At 43.0% G+C, this 25,896-nt stretch overlaps 1 protein-coding gene across 2 annotated transcripts in view; it reads right to left on the reverse strand.

The window, feature by feature from the left end:
• Positions 1–24,899, reverse strand: part of LAMA1 (laminin subunit alpha 1) — a 94,882-nt gene extending 69,983 nt beyond the window's left edge. For both annotated transcript variants that reach the window (XM_035125216.2, XM_035125215.2), the window contains exons 1-4: positions 24,663–24,899; positions 2,874–3,044; positions 1,671–1,783; positions 21–263 (exon numbers count right to left, since the gene is read on the reverse strand). In XM_035125216.2, coding sequence (XP_034981107.2) covers positions 21–263; positions 1,671–1,783; positions 2,874–3,044; positions 24,663–24,741 — 606 coding nt within the window. In that variant the 5' untranslated portion in view covers positions 24,742–24,899. The remainder of the gene's footprint in view (positions 1–20; positions 264–1,670; positions 1,784–2,873; positions 3,045–24,662) is intronic.
• Between the last annotated feature and the right edge of the window lie 997 nt (positions 24,900–25,896).

Genomic DNA, 25,896 nt, shown 5'->3' on the forward strand with positions numbered 1-25,896 from the left:
CAAACAAAAAGAAAACCTACCTCTCCATGTTCAAGTGGGACTAGCTTAGAATAATAAGAAGTGCAGATAACTTCATCATCTCTCTTATATGTAGGAGGCCCAAGTCTTGGTGTTATGTTGTATCTTACTAGGCACTCAGTATCACTAACTGCATAGTACTGCCATGGCTTGAATTCAGTCCCATCCAGAGAACGTTCCAAAATCCAGTTTCCAGGCCGGGGAGCATTAGCAGCTTTGATGATCACATAGGCAACTTGAAAGACCTGCAAGAAATGTAGGGGGGGGGATGCAAGACTTAGTACTAACCTATGAAAATATAGTTTTTCATAATAGCTCAAAACCCAGGTTTCAAATATCTAACAATATCTATAATTATTTCTCAAAATTTTAATGCTCTTGTTTGCAATGGAAATTGCTTTTAGCTCAATTTCCATAGCCTACAGTTGATAAAATAAAATAAATACAACCCCAACTTCAAATGCTATTTCCTATTTGGGCTTTACACAAGAGTTCACAAAGTTCAAATTTCTATAATTTCAGAAGTTCATACATTAGGACAAGGCATGTCATGGATATTAATACAGGACGTGCACATACAAAGCATAACATAATACATAACATAATACAAAAAGTTGCACAATAAATGGTCCCTAAAGAATCCGCTGTTGGTTTCTATTAGCCTCAGGAAAGAATGCTAAAATGTTTCCTTCTGGCTGAATGTATAGAAACAAGAATCCTGATGACCCAAAATATTATGAAGATTTAGATATTTTTAAAAATGCACTATGGGCATTAGCAACATTCAGCTTCATCCCTCAAATCACAAAAATTTCCTCCAAGCACTGTAGGAGAGAGAGCTTCATGTAATTACTAGAAAAACCAGTTCTGAACCAAACTTCAACCACAAGATCTAATGAGATCCCCAGAAATACTCTGTAGGTGCTGGAACTTGTTTCCAGCTGCAACCTGTCCTTATCAAAGAAGTGATTCATATGGATTTAGGACAACTATAGGTCTTGTTTGAATACAAATTGTGAGTATTATCATAATTATTGTTTTTCCAGCAGAAGTCACTGTAATAAATAAGGAATCATCCAAGTACTCATTTAGAGTGATATCCCTATTGTGGCATCCTGCCTGTGCATCAGACTTCCGCTTCTGCAAACAGGACTTACCATTCCTCTCCTCTCCCCTGCTGTCCCTATGCACCCCCAAAATTTATTCCAGTGGGGTGGATATCCTGCAGATCAGATGGGGTGTGGGTAAGGGAGGAAGGGAAATTCCAATGCATACACCAGTACAACCTATGCTCTCATGTGAAATGTGCAGTAAGTCAAATGTACTTATACGGTCACAGTGAGCAAGATCCACCCCTTGTTGTGGTGCAGCAGTAAGGACTTACCAACACCTTTCCAGGCATAGTCCACGCTTTTAAGTTCTGTGTCTGAGTAGCCTTCATTAAGTAATGCATTAGGATGTGTAAGAAAGACAGACAACCATTTTGGAGTTTTTTTTTAAAAAAAAAAACCCAAACCCAAACTACCAGTCCACCAAGGAGGCCCCCTCCCTTACCCTCTCTCCACTGCACTTTCTATAAACCAAAGACAAGTAGAAATTCTTTGATCACGCAACACACCAATGCTACATACTTTTATACAGTTGTTACTTGCCTGTCTTAAATCCAGAGTTATGGTTATCCAATGGTATTCTCTTCCGTTCTGAATGCTAGGACTTTGCCACCAGTTATTAGTACCATCGATAGCATTTGAGATAGGGTGTTGTTCTAAAATAAGCAAAAACAAATTAAGATCACGTTTCCCCTCTTCCCCTTCCACTTTTGTTGTTTTCGGTTATCATGATTACGATCTTACTAGTAAAGTACACAGGTCATACACTATGAGCCCATGGTGGCTATGAGCCAGTTTTCCCTGATACGTGAGCCAGATCTTTACAAGTGGGTTTCTGGTGTTCTTATTTTATGCATTTTATTTCATTTGTTACCCACCACTGGCATTTTTATGATAAATTGTGTGTGTGTGTGTGTGTGTACAAGAATAAGTGGTATATAAAGTTGTACAAATAAATAAATAAATAAAGGTAGGTAGGTAGGTAAAGGTCCCCTGACAGTTAAGCCCAGTCACGAACGACTCTGGGGTTGCGGCGCTCATCTCACTTTTCTGGCCAAGGGAGCCGACGTTTGTCCACAGTTTTTCTGGGTCGTGTGGCCAGCATGACTAAGCCGCTTCTGGCAAACCAGAGCAGTGCACAGAAACACCGTTTACCTTCCGGGTGGACCAGTACCTATTTATCTACTTGCACTGCCATGCTTTCGAACTGCTAGATTGGCAGGAGCTGGGACCGAGCAATGAGAGCTCACCCCGTCACAAGGATTCCAGCCGCCAACCTTAATTTGTACAAATAAATAAATACTACCTCCAATATTGGAGGTTATATGCCTCTGAGTACCAGCTTCTGGGGGGCACAAGAGAGAAGAGTGCTGTTATAGTCATCTCCTATTTTTAGACTTCCCATAGACATCTAGTTGGCCACTCTGAGACAAGTATGCTGGCCCAGATGTGCCTTTGTTCTGTGTCTCCTTATGTTTTAGGCGTGGGGGAGAGTAATATGGACAAGCACAACATAAATTCAGATAGAATAAAACTTTCACACAGAACATAAATGCATTCCAGACAAAAATAACACAATGAAATTTTAAAAAAAACAGAATTTTGTTTTAGTCCCCACTGATTCCACTGGGATTACTTTGGATTGCAGTGTTCACGTGGCTAAACCAGTTGCATTCTTGAACCAGATGAATACCATAGTGTGTATCTCTTGGAACAGCCAGAAAAAGTATAAAGTAGTGAACTTGCCTTTCGAATTTGCACTATTGTGGTCACAGATCCGACACTGCGCATTGCGTAGGGGCCGACCTGGAACATGCTCCACGAGTTTACAAAACATCTCAGGGCCCTTTTCACCGCAAGTAGCATTGGTGCTGATATGAGCATTGCTAGCAAGGTTTAAAATGGCAGGAAATAAACCTAAAGAGTAAAAGGAAGGTCATTTAATAATAATAATGGTTTTTTTCTCATTACTTTACACCTTTATTTTACTGGTGCCTTTAGAAGCCATTTGATGATACCAGAGAGAGCTCCCCACATTTTTCAGATTTCTGTTACCACTGGGTTGATTTCTTAAATGTGCTTAGCCTTAAAGCAACATGTCCTACATTAACTCAATTAGGAAGCAATCCTAAACATGAGAAGCCAATGTAATCTGTGCCATCTTAAACTAAGTCGGTGTTAAGTATGCCAGTTCCAAACTTTGTTCAGGAGTGGGGTTACTGCCAGATGAGGCAGCAGAAGTAGGGTAGATAGAAAACTGGAAAGAGAGTTTGATTTACACCACCCTTTTTGCCTGTGTATGTTCCACTGGATTTGCAAGCCATGTGTCTGAGATGAACTGTTAGGATCAAACATAAATATCCCTATCCGGTCCCATCCCTCTGCTCCCCTGGAACACCCATTTTTCAGGGCTTGCGCTAGTGTAAATTCCAGAAGTCTTGGCTCAGATGGATTAGCTCAATGAGCCAGGATTAGTGAGTTATGCTGCCATCATGTCTCTGGCTGACCTGGGGTTGAGGACTCAGGGAGACGAAGTCTGTCTGTAGGCTGAGCGAGAGTCCTGCCACATCCTCACTCACTCATCATCCCAGATGAGCTAGGGTTAGGACTGCGCCTTTAGCATCAGTTACCAAATAACAGCCTTGTTTAAGTACGTCATAGAAAAAGGAATGACTATCTGCCAAGAGAGGTCAAAGGAGTGGTGACTATGTGCCATGCAACACACACACACACGGCTCACACAAGCCATGTACCACATACACATATGTGAACACATGCAGGCCAGGGGAGCACAGCATGTCACATTCAACGTACATGCTACATTGCGTCTACTTTCTTTGCCCTCTACCGGTAGGTTTGTACACACATAAGTATGGTTCAGACATGTAAACAAATGATACAATAAGGCTGGAACCTACCACCACAGTGCTTTGCCCCAGCTTTAAAGGCAAGACTGCCCCTGGGATATCTGAAGACGGCTTGCTTGCTTTTCCTCCAAATTTTGAACAAGATACTGTTGCCATAGACTTTCTGTGACCTCAGCCTAAGCAAAATGTGTTTCCCAACTAAACAGTTTAGATTGGTGGCCCAATGTAAACAACTTGCAACTGCGAGGTGTATACTTGAATTAGGGAAATTGCAAACGAATTAATTGGCTTTTAAATCCTGTCCATGGCCATTTCCTGTGCCTTCATCTTTGCTGAAAGAGGCCTAACAAGATTTTTAAAAATACCCATTAAGACTCCTAGAAAACAAGAGAGCAAGCTAGACGACCAAGTGCTAAACTAAACAAGGAAGCTGTGTAGGTTTTTGTTTTGTTTTTTAAAACCTTTCCCTATCCTTTTACACAATGATGTGAAGTTGTCTTTGATTTGTATTCCTTTGATTACTCAGCTGTGCCTTTTTGCCCCAAAAAAGAAAGAAGTTCCCACAGGAAAAAAATGCTACCTGATACTAGGAAACATGCAGATGTTTAAGACTATTTGACCTTGAATATAAGTCATACCTGGCAAAGTAACAACCAATCCTAAATACAGTATGTTAAAAGGAAATCTCACTTATTTGCTTTAAGTACAGTCAGCTTGCACTTCACTTGTTTAGTCATGATCTTCAACAGGGTCATGGAGGCTTAAGTAAATGCCAAACTAAAATACAATGAATTGAAATTTTGGTAATATGAATTCTTTTAAAAATAAGTGGTAGGCGACTTGGATGGATAGAGATGTGAGGATTTTCAAGAAGATATGAAAAATCCATTCCCGAGAACTCTCAATGTTATATCAAAACACTTATTTTCAACACAATTCTCTTGCCCAAATATTCTGAATTTAAAATTAGTGGAAGAATAATAAAATCCATGCAAGTTATTGAATAAAGATGGAAGCTATATATGCTATTCTGGTCTGCCATAATCAGTCAGTTACCTATATAAGCATGTTAAGGCTCAGCCCTGCCTGGACCACAAACCTGAGGTCTCCTCAGGAGAGGAGCAAAGACAGCAGGGTTATCCAGCAGCTTACCAAATACAATTTTTTACTGAGGAGCCAAATTTGGGCATTCTGGTTCCAGGACTGTAAGTCCTCATGGCAGCTGCCAGGTCGCTAGCTAGTCCCAGACACCACTACACTGATCTCCCCCAGGACTACAGGAATGGAGAAGACAGTGAATGAGGCACAAACTTCAGTCACCAGCAAAGTGCTTTTCTAACCACACTTGAGGCTACGCTGGAGTTGGAGGAAGCACTTGGAAGCAGCTGCTTAGATCAGGACCTTACTGCGAACAAGGAAAGGGTTCAGCGTCCAGCTCCTATGGACAATAGGCCCACAATTTACATGGGGGTCAAGGCATGTCAAGGCAAAATCACATAAAGTTAGGAAGACCCCCAAAATCACCCCCCTGTGCAAATTCATTTTGTTAAGTTTTTTGCTCAGTTCTCCAATCTGTTCAAGTTATCTTAAATCCCGATTCTATTTTCTGCAGCATTAGCTACCCCTCCCAGTTCGGTGTTATCTACAAATTTGATGAGCATCCCCTCAATTCCTTCATCCAAGTAGTTTATAAAGATGTTGAACAATGGGCCCAGGACAGAACCCTGTAGCACCCCACATGTCACTTTTCCCCCAGGATGATTAGGAACCATTACTGAGTACTTTTTGGGTTCAGTCAGTCAACCAGCTACAAATCCACCTAATGGTTACTTCATCCAGCCCACATTTTACCAGATTCTCTGCAAGAATATAATGGGGGACTTGGTCAAAAGCAGGGGTCAGCAACTGTCCCTCAGACCATGTGGTGGGCCGGACTATAATTTGAAAAAAAATTGAATGAATTCCTATGCCCCACAAATAACCCAGAGATGCATTTTAAATAAAATCACACATTCTACTCATGCAAAAACACCATGCAGACCCCACAAATAACCCAGAGATGCATTGTAAATAAAAGGACACATTCTACTCATGTAAAAACACGCTGATTCCCGGATCATCCACGGGCCGGATTGAGAAGGCGATTGGGCCGCATCTGGCCCACGGGACTTAGGTTGCCTACCCCTGGTCAAAAGCCTTAGTGAAATGTCCCCACAGCAATCCCCCGATCCACCAGGCTTTTAACTCATATTTTAAAAAGAAAAGAAATGAGATTTGTCTGGCATGACTTGTCTTTGAGAAACCCATACTGGGTCTTAGTAATCAAAACATCCTTTTTCTAAGTGCTCACAGACTGACTGTGCAATTATCTGTTCTAGGATCTTTTCTGATATCAATGTCAAATTGAGTTGCTCCATAATGACCATATTAAATGTCTTTCAACCTTCTCTAAGGAAATATCTTAAATACAACCTTGAATAAACCATGACTATCTAAATTCAGACATTTTGCACTATTTTGTTATGTTTTGGATTAAGAGCCAGATTTTGACTGTTCTGTTGCAAACAGCATATATAAAACAGCTTTTTGTTGTTGCTTTTGCTCCCAGAACTAAGAAAATTGACAAAATAAAAAGTCTTGTTTGAAATGGGTAATTATTTTTTTAATAAAAAAAACCAGCAACCAGTTGCAGATAAATATTAGGGTGAAGGAGAACAATAAAAAATTGGCTTTGTTTTATACGTCACTAACTCAGCCACATTACATAGAGACAAAAGGCAATGCATCTGAGATGGAAATTCTCCTGTGTTCAAGTATTGATTTTCAGACAATGTAGATACCTGCTTAGAACAATTTCTCTGTCACAGCTTACAACCTAAAGTAAAGGAGACAGATGGGCAGTTTGCCAAAAAACAGCAAACCTGCTAGACCATAAAATTAGTTATTGCTTTTTCAACAATACCCTTTTCCCACATGCTCCAAGAGTCTAAACTTTTTTTGTTATCTTTAGTGGCTCCTGTCTTTTCTTAAATCACTTTTAGCACAGACTATATTTTCCCACATACAAATATTTCCATCGAGTTGCCTACTTGTTTTTGAATCAGTGACACTTATTTCATCATTAAAATTCAATGTTGAAAATTATGAGACTCGGAGCAGAATATTTGGTAGTAGAACCAGAGCCGTAGCTAGGTGATCTCCCACCCCTGGCAGAACCATCCAGATTGCGCCCCCTAGACAAGGGCAAATTAGCTCTTATTTATAGACATATTTATGGACATATTTTAGCTGATTTTGCGCCCCTCCCCCTCGTTTGCACCCCTGGCGGGGGCCATCCTCACCACCCCCTAGCTACAGTCATGAGTAGAACTACAAAACATGATCTTTATTGGGACTTTGCCCCACCCTACATGATGTGGTGATGCTTGAAAACCAAGCATTCAATGGATGGGGCTATATGCCTTGTTTTGGGATGGCTGAATCAGTCAATGGAAAGTGCACCCAGATTTCCTGCAGGGAAAACCAGGCCGTTACAGTTCTTTCTTTCTGACAACATCCTTCTTTCTTCCATATATCTGATGGGAATGTCAATATCTGTTAGTTTCTATCTGGAAGGGAGCAACTATCGTCCAAATCCCTCAGCCACCAATGAACGGGTCCAGCCCATTTTCCTTTTCCTCTCTTTGGTCAAAGTGTTTAGTATGAAAGACATATCTGGCATGCAGTGGGGAAATCCTTGGCTTGTCCAAATGTATACAGTGGTACCTCGGGTTACAAACACTTCAGGTTACAGACTCCACTAACCTAGAAATAGTACCTTGAGTTAAGAACTTTGCTTCAGGATGAGAACAGAAATCGTGCTCCGGCGGTGCAGATGCAGCAGGAGGCCTCATTAGCTAAAGTGGTACCTCAGGTTAAGAACAGTTTCAGGTTAAGAAGGACCTCCAGAACGAATTAAGTTCTTAACCAGAGATATCACTGTACAGTCAAACTCTAGATTCAAAATTAATAAGGTTTATTAAGATTAGGAATAAGGATGAGAGATAAGGAAAGTAGGTAACATAAAGAGAAAAGTAACTGTTTACTCTTGACTCGGAGGAAATAACAAAAGGTGAGCTGCAGCCTGTCATACCTCATGATTTTGTATGAACAGATTTGTCACAACCCAGTACAGTGACCTGTTCTGTACAGAAAACCTTTAATGCATGCATTATCCACCTCACCAGCATTCCCACGGGAGAAGCCAATGTGTGTACAAACTCCTTTTCATTCACGGATCCCACATGGTTTTATGATTGCTTTTACTTTTCCGTTGTAAAGCCTCCTTGAAGCTCATTTTTGACTGAAAGGTAAGGTATACAGTACAGTAATAAAACCTCCTGCTACTGAAATTAACATGGGACTTCTACATGCCTACAAAATCCATGGGCATACTGAACGCCTGTAATTTTCATAAAAATTAAAAAAAGAATTTCCGAAAGACGACACCTCAACATTCCCTTTTTAATATTATTATGCACTATAGATATCAGCCAGCATCCTTAACTACTGTCTCACTAGACTAGAGCCTCATAACAATTACAAGAATTGTCTGAATCACATTTTAAAATGCTGACTCAGAAAAGGGTGATTTCCAGCTGGTTCTTGTTCTTTTGTAACTGCAGTCCTACAATATCTTTCTCATCTAATCAACTGGGCTTCAGGGTGGTTTGTAGTCTGACATACCAAGTTTTTGTCATGCTTGCTCCTGTGAGGGCAGATCCCTTCCCTATTATCTGCACTGTGGATTCTTCCATCTGCCACCTCACATCTTGAAACGGCTTGCTGTACATCAAGTAAGCTGTTGATATGTCTTCCTTTAGTTTTCCCTGCTTCTTTCAGGTTATCTGAGATTAGTTCTTGAATTACAACACTGCTGGTTTGACTACAGCATTAGTTACTACTCGGTGATACTCACTGGCGGAGGAACGTGAGTGTGGAGGGAGCGGACCACCCCTGACACCACTATTATGGTAGGGTGCCATTGCAGCAGCCCCCCTGGACATGCGCCGCGCACCCCTCCATGCGCCCCACACCCCACAAGTGGTGCACCACGCCCCCGCCTGGTCTCCGCCCCCAGTAGCGGAGCATGCAGCTTCGCCACTTTTGATACTGTCTTTCTTGGATATGAACTATCCCCCTCATTAGGTTAAAAAATGTATTTCTGCAAACTTGGGTATTTCCCTCTTGTTTGTGGATGGTACTGTTTTGGCTCCATAAGGATCAGAATCAGAGAATGAGTTTACTATTAGCATACAATCTGCAGAGTTAACTAGTTTGGTATGCATTTAAGCAACTTATGTAAGCTCATACTACAGAACCAATTCTACTAAGCTACTAACTCAGCAAGTTCACTCAGAATATCTACATTTTCATAATGGAGGGAAATAACCCATTCATGTCTGAAAAACTCAATCAATGACAAATAAACCTCTTTGTCTCTCCTCAGTTTCAAGGAAACATTGTCTATCCCACCATTGTGGGGCTATCTACCTAGCAATGAACTCATCTGATTGTCCCTCTGGATTATCACATTTTGCCACACCAAACAGATACAAACACATTCCCACCATGTGTAGCTTAATTTCACCCTCAGAATAGATTCTGTCCTCCTTGTATTTTATTACTGTAATAAAAAAATTGTCACTTCAGTCTCTGCTTCCTCTAGGATTCTACCTGGGATAGGGTCAGAAAGAGGCTTATGGTTGAATTTTCATATCCCAAGGATAACAAAATATGTGTGTAAATTGGTGAATACCTGATTTTTCCAACATAGTTTGCTGCAAACTAGAGGTTCATGCATCACTTGTTTTGAATTGCAAGTAGTGCTTATATGCATAGCTGCCAAGTCTCCCACTGAAAAATGCAGGATCAGCAGCAGTGGAGCACCGGAAGTCGCTTCTACACATTTCTGGACATGTGTAGAAGCAACTTCCGGTGCCGGCGCTGCCCGACTTCCGGTGCCGCTCTGCCTGATTTTTGGTGCCCAGACATGGGCAGAGCGGCACCCGAAATGGAACCTCCCTGGCAGGTAGGAATTCCGGGCAATTTTCAGGGTTTTTCTCTATTCGGGATAACAGCGGGAAATGGATTAAAATCCGGGGGTTTCCCACATAAAATGGGAGACTTGGCAGCCATGCTATGACACAGAACCATCGCAATATCCTTTACCAAAAGCAGAATTGAAAACACATCTGTTTTTAAACTCGCATCCTCCATACATCAATTTGGTCGTATGAACAGACCTACTGATATGTTATGACTGTGCAGGATTGCCAACAGAGGCTATAATCTTGATACCTTGATACTGCACCCACTGAAAACATGGGAGACTAAGAAGCTACCACAGGAAGTGTTTCCATCAGTGCTAAGCAAGCAGAGGATCCCAAAAATGGAGTGTTGCAAGAATGGGTGGCACAGCAGGACTAGACATGGGCCCACTGGATCCTACAATTATATATTTCCCAGCGAGAGGACCAATCCAGGCTCTCTGCTGCATCAGTCCATATGGTGCAACAAAAGAAGGGAGAAAATGCCCCACCACCGGCTTCCATCCTGAGTTTTGGGTGTAGCCATGGCTCCATCTCTCCAATCCTTCCTGGCCCATAATTAGGATTTCTCTGGTTGTAATTCCATTCACACTTCCCTAGGTTCCATTTAACTAAATGGGATTCACTTCCAAGTATACATATTTAAGATTGCACAGTTAATTCAGAATATTCACACATTAAAAAAACTTTTTAAACTGAACAATTATTCATTCTTAGTATTTTAAAAGGAGTTCAGCAGAAGGCAATAACACCAATAACATAATTCCATTTAAGTAAAAATGATGACTGAAGCTCTGAATGGTGAGGTGCGTGTTTATAAAAGTCCCACATAAAATGTGGCTGATTATGGATATAATTTATGTGAAGTGCTTTGAATCCTTAGTGTGCTATAAAGTGCTCTGTTTTATTGGATTAAACTGCTACGGCACAGTTTTTACATGTGGTTCCAATAAAATGTGATGAATCCTCCTTCTCAACATGATACTAAGAAATAACAGTGGAATTCTCAGCATGATAAGAAATAAATAGATACAGTATGAATAACAGATGATTTTGGATATATTAGGATCAAAGGGAGGCAACGAAATTAATCTTGCTCCGTGTGCAACATGGACATAGAGGAGGCACCATCCAATTTGCAAAGTATTATGCAACCCTTTTGGTCAACATTCTGAAACAGCTAATTCCCAAGAGGAAGCAATAAAATAATCTGCCGCCACTCAAGCATTTCTGAGTTTAAGGTGGTATCACTAAAGCTCCCAGTCTAGACCCTTTCAAGTTACTGGCCACAGAAACCCCACAGAGAACTTTCCTGTCAGTTTAGCAATCACCACAGACTGCAGACCATAAAGTAAAGAAACCCCCCAGCATATGTATGGAGATAAGGCAGTGATGAACACAGCCTTATCTCCCAAGATAAATCTCATGAAATATTTCAGAGGGTTTTGGGGGGGGGGGGATACAGTGCTGAGGCGGGGAAAGAGTCATTATTTCAAAAGCTGTTTTCTCAATCAAACCTGTTTTTGAAACTTACAAAACAGTAAGTAATCATGAGTTGTATCCAATGCTCATCATAAGCAGAGTAAGGTAAAGGGACCCCTGACCATTAGGTCCAGTCGTGACTGACTCTGGGGTTGCGGTGCTCATCTCACGTTATTGGCCGAGGGAGCTGGCATACAGCTTCCAGGTCATGTGGCCAGCATGACAAAGCCGCTTCTGGCGAACCAGAGCAGCACACGGAAATGCCGTTTTACCTTCCTGCCGGAGCGGTACCTATTTGTCTACTTGCACTTTGACGTGCTTTCGAACTGCTAGGTTGGCAGGAGCTGGGACTGAACAACAGGAGCTCACCCCATCGCGGGGATTCGAACCGCCGACCTTCTGATCGGCAAGCCCTAGGCTCTGTGGTTTAGGCCTAACCCACAGGGCCATCCATGTCCCCATAAGCAGAGTAGACCTACTGAAATTAATAAACACTAATATCTTTGTTGTATTCATTTCAATGGGTCTAGTAGTTGGAATGCAACTACCTATCTTCAAAAGGACGATAGCAATATTTCTTCAAGTGATATAGTAATGTAGTAATATTTCTTCAAGAATCATCATCAACCAAGCTGCTAACTCTTTAGTTTCAGAAAGCTGAAAAAATTGTCTTCTCTTTATGTAGTGCAATATGAGCCACATGATATGTGATATATAATGAACAAAGCTCATATGTAATAAGATTGCGTTTCCCCCCATTTATAAGTCCTTTTTAATATGAAAAAGTATTAGTCAGTGAAAAGCTAGGTCCAGATAGTTGCTTTTATTTTCATAGTCTTCCAGGTCACCCTACACAAAACATAAAACATAAAATTATAATTTAATGTACAACTCCTCTGGACCTTGTTTTTTAAAGAATAAGGAACCCAGATGGAAAGGATGAAAAAATGAAGGCTCTGAATTATTCCTTGATGTACAAAGTGAAGATTCTCAATGTCAACACGACGATATCATTTTGGCTATAAGGTAACTCATGATTAACACATATAGTGGAAGAATTCTCACAATCTGATTTGCACATTTCCAAAAATAAAGTGAGTACTTCTGTATATCAAATGATGATGAAGTGATCTCATATTGTAGCACTTTTTCTAGTTTATATACTACTCTTCTTTGTTCTCTCTGGAAGATATCAGCATGGAGTGCATCAAGGACAGCAGCTGTGGAGCCCTTGTTTAAAACAAAAACAACATTGTTGAGGCTTTTGCTTCTTTTTTTAGGAGAAGCCCCCCTCCCTTTAAAACCTGTAAATAAAACCCAGTAACTAATATCCTGATAATTTTTTCATAACGCAGAATACATCGTCTACTCTGGTGGACATGGACAAATGTATTTCTTGCTGGCAAGGAGATTTTACGTTAATCTTTAGCCTGCTTAGGAAAACATTCACACTATTTTTCTGTATCACACATACCTTTGCACTGTACAAGCAAAGCAAATACCTATTTTGCTTTACCTTAGGCTGAAAATAACTCTGGTTCACTTTCCAACCCATGTTGGGCTAAAGATTCCTGCAATGCAGGGGGTTTGACTAGATGACCCTTGTAGTCCCTTCCATCTCTGAAATTCTATGATGACACCATGGTAAACAGTAATAGAAAGCTAGAACAGTTTACAGTTTACAGTCCTGAACTAGTTTAGAAAATTAAGACAAGTGGTCCACACCAGGCTCAAGTCAAGCAACGTTTAACATCATATCAAAGAGCCAACAGAAACAAACAAAAACTTTGTTTCAAATAAACAAAGCAAATTTGTACTCTTACATGTCTCTCAGTGGCTCACAGACAAAAATATGGCTTACTTAGCCCAATAACTTGTCATATTATGTCCAAAGGTTATGAGATTGTAACTAGTTTAACTACCAAAAATATCAAAGACACCAGTAGGATTTGGAACACATTGTTATGCCTGTGGCAAGGGGTCGCACTGTTTAAATGTAAAAGCCCAACTCAAATGTCTATGAAAGGCACTGAACAGCCCAGATGGTGTCCATAAATTTAATTTTATGTCTCTCGCTTTTTTGTTTAGGAAGATCTGCAGTTTTTCCAACCATGCCGTAAGTTGCACAGCAATTGGTTGTGCCATTAAAGTTACGGTATTTCACCTTCAACCTTTTTTTCCTACATTGCTCCTAGCAAGTGTTTTAACAACCACACTTTCTCTTCCCACCCACCACCCACCCCCTTCTATTCCACCCATGACACCTCTTGGTCAGTATTCATTTATAATGAAATATGTTCCTTCCAGTACTATCCCTTTGTTCTGAGATCTCCTTTCTCTCTTATCCATACAGCTTACTTGTATGAAAATATATATGCTTTAAATGTATGTGTGAGAATATTTAAGTTCACCTTGCGCCATTTAATGGATGTGCAAACTAATAATACCAGTTCTTAGAAATTGCTTTTCTAAACTGCTCAGTGTGCTTGACATACATCAATGCAGTAAGGCTGATAATCACCTTTCAGCAAGGTTACTGAAAAGGTTAGGGAAAGTGCTATAAATACTCAGGGTCAGTTTAAGGCATGTCGGGAAACCATGGTTTCCTTATTCATACACCATCTGGAAAAAGCTTCAAGCTTTTCTGAAATTTCCCCTCCTTTCTCCTCCACATTCACACACAAGTGGAGACTGAAGATTTTAGCTTAACTCATGCGACTCTGATCAGTTTAAATTTATTATTATTTATTTATTTATTTATTTATTTATACCCCGCCCATCTGGCTGGGTTCCCCCAGCCACTCTGGGCGGCTTCCAACAAAACATTAAATACAGAAATCCATCAAACATTAAAAGCTTCCCTAAACAGGGCTGCCTTAAGATGCCTTCTAAAGGTCTGGTTCTCTTTGACCTCTGGTGGGAGGGGGTTCCACAGGGTGGGTGCCACTACCGAGAAGGCCCTCTGCCTGGTTCCTTGCAACTTGGCTTCTCATAGTGAGGGAACCTCCAGAAGGCCCTCTGCACTGGACCTCAGTGTCTGGGTAGAATGATGGGGGTGGAGACGCTCCTTCAGGTATACTGGACCGAGGCAGTTTAGGGCTTTGCAGGTCAGCACCAACACTTTGAATCGTGCTCGGAAACGTACTGGCAGCCAATGTAGGTCTTTCAGGACCAGTGTTATGTGGTCTCAACAGCCGTTCCCAGTCACCAGTCTAGCTACCGCATTCTGGATTAACTGTAGTTTCCGGGTCACCTTCAAAGATAGCCCCACATAGAACGCAATGCAGTAGTCCAAGCGAGAGATAACTAGATAGGTCCTAACCAATAGTGATGACTTGGTTAGTGGGGTAGAAGTGGCTGGATCATTAGGTGGGAGTGACCATGCTCTTCTGGAGTTTATTATCCAGCGGAAAGGAGCAACCAAGCATACTAAGGTCCAAATTCTAGACTTTAAGAAAGCCGACTTCAGAAAACTTAGGGAAACGCTGGGTGAAATCCCATGGACAGTAATACTAAAAGGGAAGGGAGTTCATGATGGTTGGGAGTTTGTTAAAAGGGAGATATTAAAAGCACAACTTCAGGCAATACCAATGAGACGGAAACATGGAAGGTGCCTAAAGAAGCCAGGCTGGCTATCTAAAGAACTTTTGACTGAGTTAAGATTTAAAAGGGATATGTACAAAAAATGGAAAAGGGGGGAAATCTCCAGAGAGGAATTCAAACATATAGCCAGCACGTGTAGAGACAAAGTCAGAAAAGCTAAAGCACAGAATGAACTCAGGCTCGCCAGAGAGGTTAAAAGCAACAAAAAGGGCTTTTATGGGTATGTCCGTAGCAAAAGGAAAAACAAGGAAACAGTGGGGTCACTCAGAGGAGAAGATGGTGAAATGCAAACAGGGGACAGAGAAAGGGCAGAACTCCTCAATGCCTTCTTTGCCTCAGTCTTCTCCAAGAAAGAAAACAACGCCCGACCTGAAGAATATGGAGCAGATGATTCAGCAGGGGAAACACAGCCCAGAATAAGTAAGGAGGTAGTACAAGAATACTTGGCTAGTTTAGATGTATTCAAGTCTCCAGGGCCAGATGAACTACATCCAAGAGTATTAAAAGAACTGGCAGAGGTGATTTCAGAACCACTGGCAATAATCTTTGAAAATTCCTGGAGAACAGGCGAAGTTCCAGCAGACTGGAGGAGGGCAAATGTTGTCCCTATTTTCAAAAAGGGGAAAAGAGAGGACCCAAACAATTACCGCCCAGTCAGCCTGACATCAATACCAGGAAAGATTCTAGAGCAGATCATTAAGCAAACAGTCTGTGAGCACCTAGAAAGAAACTCTGTGATCACTAAAAGTCAGCATGGGTTCCTGAAAAATAAGTCATGTCAGACTAATCTGATCTCATTTTTTGACAGAATTACAAGCCTGGTAGATGAAGGGAACGCTGTGGATGTAGCCTATCTTGATTTCAGCAAGGCCTTTGACAAGGTGCCCCATGATATTCTTGTAAAGAAGCTGGTAAAATGTGGGCTAGACAATGCTACCATTCAGTGGATTTGTAACTGGCTTACTGACCGAACCCAAAGGGTGCTCATCAATGGCTCCTCCTCATCCTGGAGAGTAGTGACTAGTGGGGTGCCACAGGGTTCTGTCTTGGGCCCAGTCTTGTTCAACATCTTTATCAATGACTTGGATGATGGGCTTGAGGGCATCCTGAGCAAGTTTGCAGATGACACCAAATTGGGAGGGGTGGCTAACACCCCAGAGGACAGGATCACACTTCAGAATGACCTTAACAGATTAGACAACTGGGCCAAAGCAAACAAGATGAATTTTAACAAGGAGAAATGTAAAGTACTACACTTGGGCAAAAAAAATGAAAGGCGCAGATACAGGATGGGAGACACCTGGCTTGAGAGCAGTACATGTGAAAAGGATCTAGGAGTTTTGGTTGACCACAAACTTGACATGAGTCAGCAGTGTGATGCAGCAGCTAAAAAAGCCAATGCAATTCTGGGCTGCATCAATAGGAGTATAGCATCTAGATCAAGGGAAGTAATAGTACCACTGTATTCTGCTCTGGTCAGACCTCACCTGGAGTATTGTGTCCAGTTCTGGGCACCACAGTTCAAGAAGGATACTGATGAGCTGGAACGTGTCCAGAAGAGGGCAACCAAAATGGTCAAAGGCCTGGAAACGATGCCTTATGAGGAACGGCTTAGGGAGCTGGGTATGTTTAGCCTGGAGAAGAGAAGGTTAAGGGGTGATATGATAACCATGTTCAAATATATAAAAGGATGTCATATAAAGGAGGGAGAAAGGTTGTTTTCTGCTGCTCCAGAGAAGCGGACACGGAGCAACGGATTCAAACTACAAGAAAGAAAATTCCACCTAAACATTAGGAAGAACTTCCTGACAGTAAGAGCTGTTCGGCAGTGGAATTTGCTGCCAAGGAGTGTGGTGGAGTCTCCTTCTTTGGAGGTCTTTAAGCAGAGGCTTGACAGCCATCTGTCAGGAATGCTTTGATGGTGTTTCCTGCTTGGCAGGGGGTTGGACTGGATGGCCCTTGTGGTCTCTTCCAACTCTATGATTCTATGATTCTAGAGCATGCACCACTCTGGCGAGACAGTCTGCGGGCAGGTAGGCTTTCAGCCTGCGTACCAGATGGAGCTGATAAACAGCTGCCCTGGACACAGAATTGACCTGCGCCTCCGTGGACAGCTGTGAGTCCAAAATGACTCCCAGGCTGCGCACATGGTCCTTCAGGGGCACAGTTACCCCATTCAGGACCAGGGAGTCCTCCACACCTGCCCGCCTCCTGTCCCCCACAAACAGTACTTCTGTCTTGTCAGGATTCAATCTCAATCTGTTAGCCGCCATCCATCCTCCAACCGTCTCCAGACACTCACACAGGACCTTCACTGCTTTCACTGGTTCTGATTTAAAAGAGAGCTGGGTATCATTCGCATACTGATGAACACCCAGCCCAAACGCTCTGATGATCTCTCCCAGCGGCTGCATGTAGATGTTAAAAAGCATGGAGGAGAGGGCAGAACCCTGAGGCACCCAACAAGTGAGAGAACACTCATCCTCCACCACCACTTTCTGAACACGGCCCAGGAGGAAGGAGCAGAACCACTGTATGACAGTGCCCCCAGCTCCCAAGCCCTCTAGATGGTCCAGAAGGATGTTATGGTTGATGGTGTCAAAAGCCGCTGACAGATCCAGCAGAACTAGGAAACAGCTCTCACCTTTGTCCCTAACCTGCCGAAGATCATCAACCAGTGCGACCAAGGCAGTTTCAGTCCCATGATGAGGCATAGTGGTAGTGCTTTTGTTGCAATCTGGATCAGACCACGATCCACTAATGGGTCCTGCAGGAGTGGACTTCGTTCTTTCAAATTTCAGCAGCGCCTTGCGCAGGGCCAAAAATTGGACCCCTCCCTCGTCTCTCGCCTTCTGTTCTGCTCAATTCACTACATCATAGTTATGTTGCCCTGTGGTGCCCCCTAGGCTCAGTGCCCTGTGTGGAAGAACCAGTCATGCTGCTCTAAACCCGCCTCTGTATCCTGATATGACAAGCCACCTCTGGGTCCTTATTTCCTACAAGCAAGTGTCAAACCATGATTACAGCAGCTGTTTTGTTCCCTAAGGAAAGCAGAAGTGCACAAGCCCAGGGCTCACCAAGGCTCACACATGTAGTAGGGAACCATAGCTTCTCATTATAAGCACTTTGCAGGCTCTCTGCAAGCACTGGTGATAAGCTGATTCTTGGTGGAATCAAGAAAGTCCTTCATACCTGACAATCAGCTATGCAGAGGGGGAAATGCTCGATTTATAGGAACATTTCCCCCTCTGCATAGCTGATTGGTGCCTTCTTGAAGCACCAAGAAGGGGCTTCAAAGGGCCTCCTTGAAATCACCAATCAGTATATCTGCAGTTACAGCAACGTCCTTTGAACTTTGACAGGTTTCAATTATCTGGTGTCATTATGACCTCAGGTGATCAATATGTGTGTGTGGCCCTACCCACCTGTCAAAGTTGACCTGTGGGGGATCTAACATTCTGCCCCTGCATTAATACCCAAGTCAGTCCTAAGTATTTTTATTAATTTGATTTACACCCAAGTCTATCCAACGTTTGCAGAGCAACTCCCAGGAGTTTTTCTTAATGATAATAGCTATTATGAGGCAGGGAGTCAATAATTTAAGGAACTCAAGGTTTAGGGGGTAAAATAAGACTAAAACAAAACATTAGTCTAGTACCCATTATATGTTGAAATAAAATGCTCCCACATAACCATTTTTAAGCATGCACCCATAATATAGAACCATGATGAGGTCTAAGAGGATTTGACACAGCCACCTTTCTGAAGCTAAACAGGGTACAAGTCTGGCCAGTATCTAGAGGAGAAGCTGCCTTTTGCTCCCCACCTCTATTTCCATGACGGACAAAAGGACACTGGTGGAGGAAGTGGACATCACACACCCCAGATGCTGGCTGTAGATGGCTAGCCCCACCCCCATGGGCAGTTAGCCCCACCCCCAGGTGCACAGCATGTGCACCAGTCCAGATGGGGGTGGAAGATTTTGGATTTTGGTTGATGGTTGAGCTAAGACAGGTATCCCCAAACTGCAGCCCTCCAGATGTTTTGGCCTACAACTCCCATGACCCCTAGCTAACAGGACCAGTGGGTCAGGGAAGATGGGAACTGTAGTCCAAAATATCTGGAGGGCCAAAGTTTGGGGATGCCTGAGCTAAGATTTCTACCAAATATATAACACATATGGACGGTCTATATGGTTTTTATTGTCTTATATATGCCAATAAAGGTGTTGAATTGAATTGAAATCTACCAAATACCCCTCAGGTTGCATGTTAAACATTAAGATTACACCCGTACCCATAGTAAAAGGAGATTTCTGGGTCAAAGGCCAGGACAGATACGCAACGCAGTGCTGCAGCTGCAGCAAGCACAATGACCACAGACCGTCAAAACTGTTCTACTATATTGCAAACATTTGTGAGCACATTCAAAAACATACTTGCTGGCTAGAATCAAAGGAAACTATGCTTCAGAATATGGTCATCATAGCTAATGTTGTGGAGTTACTGCATAATCAGCGTTTTTAGCAAGGCAATGGCATTCTTACATCTTAAAGCTCCTTTGTTTGCTGTCAGGAAATATGCACCCACATAATGAAAAGCAGGAAATGCTGAAGAGACTATTTCACCCAACATTATTTTCAATGGTAATCAAGCACATATATTTTGGCTGTCACCAGCAACAGGTTTCATTAGATAAAGGAAATGACTTGAGTAGCTGTCTTAGTAATGCAAGAAACTAGGTTTTGTTAATTTTATGTTATTTTGAGTTTCAGCTGTGTTTATCTTCAGCAAAAGTAATGTAGGCATTTGAATTTTCCCCACATTCTTGGGATTGCTTCTGGATTAGGATCTTCAGATAAAAAAAAGAAGGGGGAATGCTGCCTTCTGTAAACCAGTTGCAATGATTTGATAGCCACCAAATTCCAGTAATGGGCAGCCATGCTTATCTGTTAATGAATGAAAAGTGTGGTCTTCTGCCCAAATCATTAAAAATGGGGAAGGTTTTGGTTTTGGTTTTGGTTTTTTTCAGAAGAAAACTGAGAAGTTGCAGTGTGTATTTAAAGGGAATAATCAAGACTCTTGATTATAACAACAGAGGCTCTGGTGTGCACTCAAAAACACTATGCACATTCTTGCTCTCATGTGCACACATGATACATATATATATTCCCATTAATTTCAGTGGAGGCACAACTCTGCATACACATTAGCACATGCAGCGTAGGTGAAACGATTAGGAAAATGCTAGGTGTATACTTCAATGCACATATAGGGTCCAAGATAAGGTTGAATATGCATCTTATTTGGGGAAAGTGGTAACATGCTCTACCTTGATACTCAGGATTTGAGTCTATCTTTGCCCAACTCCATTATAATGTCCCCAAAGAGACAATATATAATTGCGGTGCTCAGCAATTAAGACCATTCATGCAATAAGGTTGTGCTTTCTGCCTAACCTTGAATATGGACGCCACTCAATATTGCCAGTTTCAGAAGAATGTATAAAGAAAATATTTTGTGCTGGTTATGAAATGCTTTATAAACAACTGCCTTCCTGTTCACTTATCTGATGCCAGTTCAGGAGTAGCACAGGACAAATGAAAATAAAGAATGGCACTTTATAAAGACCATCACTTTATACAACTCATCACAAGGATAGGGAGCTTTCATTGGGCACTACACAAAGGAGGATGAAGAAGGGTCTTCTCTCTTGGCTCAAAGTCTCATATAACATTTGATCACAGAGGCACCAGATACCAGGCTGTAAGAGCTTAAAATTCTTCTTGCTTGTTTACAGGTCCATAAAGTCTTTGCTTTCTAGTTTATTTAGTAGGGTCAGTAAGTTGTCTGTTTCCTCATGTCTTGCCTCGTTAAGAAGATAGCCCAGAGATGCTAATCCCAGATGACACAAACCACATGATGCATCATACCTTCTTTATAGGATATTGCTTAACTCATTTCCTGTACAGCACAAAAACCCATCACTGTCTTTAATGTTATCAACAGAGGTCAAATAAAGATTTCAGCAGATTCTTACGTCCCAACTGCTATTTTATCTGGGTCAAATTTATCTCAGATTAGAATTTTGACCAAGAAATGTTCAATTACTACTATTAATGATTAAAATTCTCTGTTCCCACATGTGGGTCATCTGTAAAAACAAACACAGCAAATAAGTACACAGAATGCCAATGGGCTTTAACAGCTAGAATGTTTCCAGTATTATCATGTTCAAATATGTCTAACAACTTGTATGATTTATTATGCCTATATACTTTTAAACCCACCCTTAATGTAATTTGAAGAAACAACCAGTGCTTCTTTCTTTCACTGCACAGTCAACACTCATTTTCATGTGATGTAACACCTACACTACACAAAACTTGTGATTCTCCAGGTGTTGAGTTCATCTGCCATCACCCCCAGTCAACATGTTCAATGGGCAGACATGGGAGTTGCAGTCCAGCAAGTTCCCTATCTCTGCAATAGAGAAACAACTGCATTTCCACTTTCACACATGGTGCCATTTCTGGTTTGATACAAATATATCAACCATGCCTTTAAAGTGGGGGTGCTCCCATACTTTATTAACAGCTTAATGCACATAGACAAGGTAGATCTGTATCCTTTGTATGTGACTAGCAAAGAATTGCAAAATAATGCAGGATCCATTTAGCATATAAAGCTCCCCAAAATCACTGGTGCACAAAACACGTGCATTTTACCAAAGCACATACACAGAGTACTCCTTATGCACTAGTCCAGAGCGTCGATCTGCTTAACAATGCTTGTGATGGTGATTTTAACACTGCCTTGACCATGTGCTACATATCCATCTTTATCTGTGCTTTCTGCTGTGCCTTATTCTTTATTTCATCACACTTGCAGCTCTACCAGACTAATTGAACTGAGGCCCCAGGGCAATTCTTTTGCATGGGCTAATCTGTCATTGGTAAAATTGAGAGGAGCTGGCTCATAGGTAACTTCAGCTGGCCCTCTTGCATGTTTTAACTACTCGCACAAATGATTTATCCATATGAGCAGGGAAACTATGGAAAAGGGAACTGGAATATTGTACATCAGTTGCTGGAGTAGAACTCTGAAAATGTGTGTTCCCATTCATGGAAGCTGAACCTTAGTTCTCAATGAGGTTACTAGTCCAGCATTATCTCGCACATTGGAACACATGGCTCATGCAGAGATAATGTATGTGCCAGCCCCAATGCTTTAGAGAAGGCGTAGCACTAGGGTCTTAATAATGTGTGTCAATAAATTAATTAAGGCTACATCCTTATACCAACTAACCTCATAGGGATTAAGTTTTAATGAGGCATATATAGGATTGTGCTGTCAGTTAAAGTATTCATGCAATAACTAGCAAAGTAATTATGACATCAGTATGACCCAATATGACCTTTCCCTATATTACGAGTAGCCAACGTGGTTGCCTCGATGCAGACTACAGCTCCCTTTGTGCCTGGTGATTGGTTCGGCTGACTGAGACTGCTGGGAGTTGGAGTCCAACAGCATCTGGATGGTGACACATTGGTTAACCCTGCATTACTAGTAGTGTGCCAATAGATGAAAGAGCACATTTTGCCACCATCATGATGGGAGACATATTGTTGTTGTTTAGTCGTTTAGTCGTGTCCGACTCTTCGTGACCCCATATATATATATATATATATATGGACCATGGACATATATAAAGCAACATATGGTTCTGGCCTGGCTACAGATTTCTTCTTATACCTTCCTAATTCTGGTGTAGAAATTCTGCCATAAATTTGACTCAGTATGGATGAATGCAATCTATGCGACTTACAATCTGCTGAGAATTACTTCTTTCATATGTGATACACACTGCAAAAATGTCGTATTTCTTTCTCTTTTTTTAAGGGTTTCCAGCCATCATAGACACAGAATGTACACATTAATGAATTTTCCCAAGCTCTGTTTCTCTCACCCTCCAGCCCCAGTAATAAGGCATGCCACCACCATCTACTCCGAAAGGCTGACTACACACTTGCTTCAGCCCCACACAAAAGCAGTTTGATGAAATGTTTCCCTGGGACCCCATAGTTCACGTGCATCATTAGTCTGGGATGCAGTAGCCCTTTTGCAGCCTGTGGGTGAGTGCCAGATCCTATCTATCTAATCCTCAAAGTGGCTGGAAGCAAAAATCCAGAAACAAGGCGTTTGGGGGCAGGGGAAAGCCCAGCATCCTCTGGGAGATACAATGGCAAGTGAACCCCCTCCTAGCAGTTCTGAATGCCTGACTCTGTCCATCCAGAAAGAAAAGAACAGTTTGAGGAGGGAGGGGGAAGTCTGTCAAGTTTGGCTGCTTGTCCTTGTTAGCAGACAATGAGGGAGCATTTGTGAAAAGCATTCCCACCCACCCAAGAAATAATCACATGTTAATCTGGAAGCAGGCCAACAGCATCAAACTATTTTAGAACTTTTTTAAAATACCAAGAAAGTTTTTCATACAATAAACCGTAACAAAGAAAATCTCTTGAGTTCCACCCAAATGTGTAGGGGGGGATTCCAAACCAGTTGATTTTCCCACTTCAAAGCCTTCTCCCTACCCCTAAAAAAGTTTCATCTGCCACAAAGCAAATCGGCGGCCCCTTCATCCTCAACAGCTAAGGCGAGCACTGGAATCCACTTCACCGCCAGCAGAGGAGATGAAAGAAAAGGCAGGGGAGGAAAAGAGAAAAGGAGAAGAAGGGGGGATGCAAATTGCAAACAGAAAGTCCTGGAAGAAGAAGGAGAGGAGGCGAGAAAGCCATTCGGGGGGAGGGAAACGAGGAGCCATTGGGAAAGCCAGGGGGAGGAGGATCCCTGCCACAGCTGGGGCAGAGAACTTTGACACACACCAACACACATATGGTACAAAAAGTGCAAAATAAACCAGAGACACGCCCAGCCAAGTCTCCAATAGTGGCACCATCTGCTTTCTTCAAGCGAGACAAGAAACTACATTCTAAACACGTGGTAGCCAGACAATAATGGGTCGTATTTATTTTTAATCTGGTGGCATCGCCAGGGGTTTCTCTCCCTCACGAGAGCATCCCAATCCAGGCTTCACCCACTTCAACCCACGGGCATTTGGGAGCCTACAAGAACCACCTCCCTCGGGCAGCGCTCCTGTCCAGCCACCAGAAACAGGCTCGTCGCACCTTGCCCGGCTCGGCTTTGCAAACAACCGCGAGGACGTCGAAGTGAGTGACCGGGGGTGGGGGTGGCGATGAACGCCTGAAGGCGTCGCATCCTCCAAGCGGGAACCTGCCGGGCAAACGCCAGCGAGGGGGCGGGGGAGGGAAGCCGGAGTCCATTTTTGCACGTGTTGCAACGGCACCCTTCGCACGTGCTCGGCCGGCCACCCCCACCCCACCCCACCCGGCATTGCCATTAGGAGGCGCCGCGCTAAACCTTCGGCGGGGGGGGGGGGGAGAGTCCCTCAAGTTCTGCCCAGCGCGGCTTCCTCACCTCGGAGCTGGCCGTCCGCCACGGAGAAGAGCAGCAAAGCCAGGAGCGCCAGTTTCCAGGAGGAGCAGCAGCAACCCATCTTCCTCCCCCGGGGATTGTTCAGCTACAGCAGCAGCTCCACAGGTGGAAGGGCGGGAAGCCTCAGCCTGAGAGGAAAGTTTCCCCGGAGCCTTTATTTGTTGCTGTGGCTGCTGCTTCGCCCACCGCGCCAATCCCTCCTTCCTCCTTCTCCCCTTCCTCAGCCCACCCCTTTATTGCCGCCTGCCTCTGCCGCCCCCTGTGGCAAGTGAGCCTTCCGTCCCCTAAAGCGGAGAGAGGGTCCGGCAGATACCATTCCCCAAAGGGCGGAGTTCTCCCATAGGGTTCGGGGCTTTGGGGGCGCGGCTGGCTCCTCCTCTGGGAACCCGGGAGTAAAGAAAGGTGCCTCGAAAGGCTCCAGCTAAAGATTCTCAGGGCGGTGTTTGGACTACCCGAGCCCCTTCCCAGCCACAGCGTCGTCTCTTCCCTCTCTCCATCTCTCTCCCCCTCCCCACCCCGCTCGTGGTTCGTTCCAGCAGTAGCTGGGGTAGGCGCAGGGGAGACACATTCTTGAGCCGCTCAGACTTTTAAACCGACGTGCCGCTAACCCCCCCCCCCAAAAAAAGAGAGAAATCTCCCGAGGAAACAAGAACAATGACTGTAGAGCCGCTTGAGTTTAGTTACGTTGCAAGCTTTGCATTCAGCTCAAGGAATCCGTTGTGAGACAGGGTGTTTTGAAAATGAAGAATATGCACTATCCTATCCATGTGAAAGATTGAGGGCACTAGGAGAAGGGGACGACAGAGGACAAGATGGTTGGACAGTGTTCTCGAAGCTACGAACATGAGTTTGACCAAACTGCGGGAGGCAGTGCAAGACAGGAGTGCCTGGCGTGCTATGGTCCATGGGGTCACGAAGAGTCGGACACGACTAAACGACTAAACAACAACAACATCCATGTGAAATGCCCATCCCAGGACATCCTGTGTTACAAAGGAGAAGTGGCTTTTGGTGTTGGAATGACGCTTTGCATAGTCTTAAACCAGGATAAAGCCAGTGAATACATGGGGCGGGAGACAGAAGCATCAATATAAAATGTTCATTTAATTCCACTGTTTATCTGAAGCCATAACAGAAAAGTCCGCTCTCTCACCTTGGAGCTTGATTTGAGCTGCAATTCAGAGCCAGAACTTGTTTTCACGTTTGGAAGGATATC

Source organism: Zootoca vivipara, chromosome 8 (assembly GCF_963506605.1).
Source record: "Zootoca vivipara chromosome 8, rZooViv1.1, whole genome shotgun sequence".
Lineage (NCBI taxonomy): Eukaryota > Metazoa > Chordata > Lepidosauria > Squamata > Lacertidae > Zootoca > Zootoca vivipara.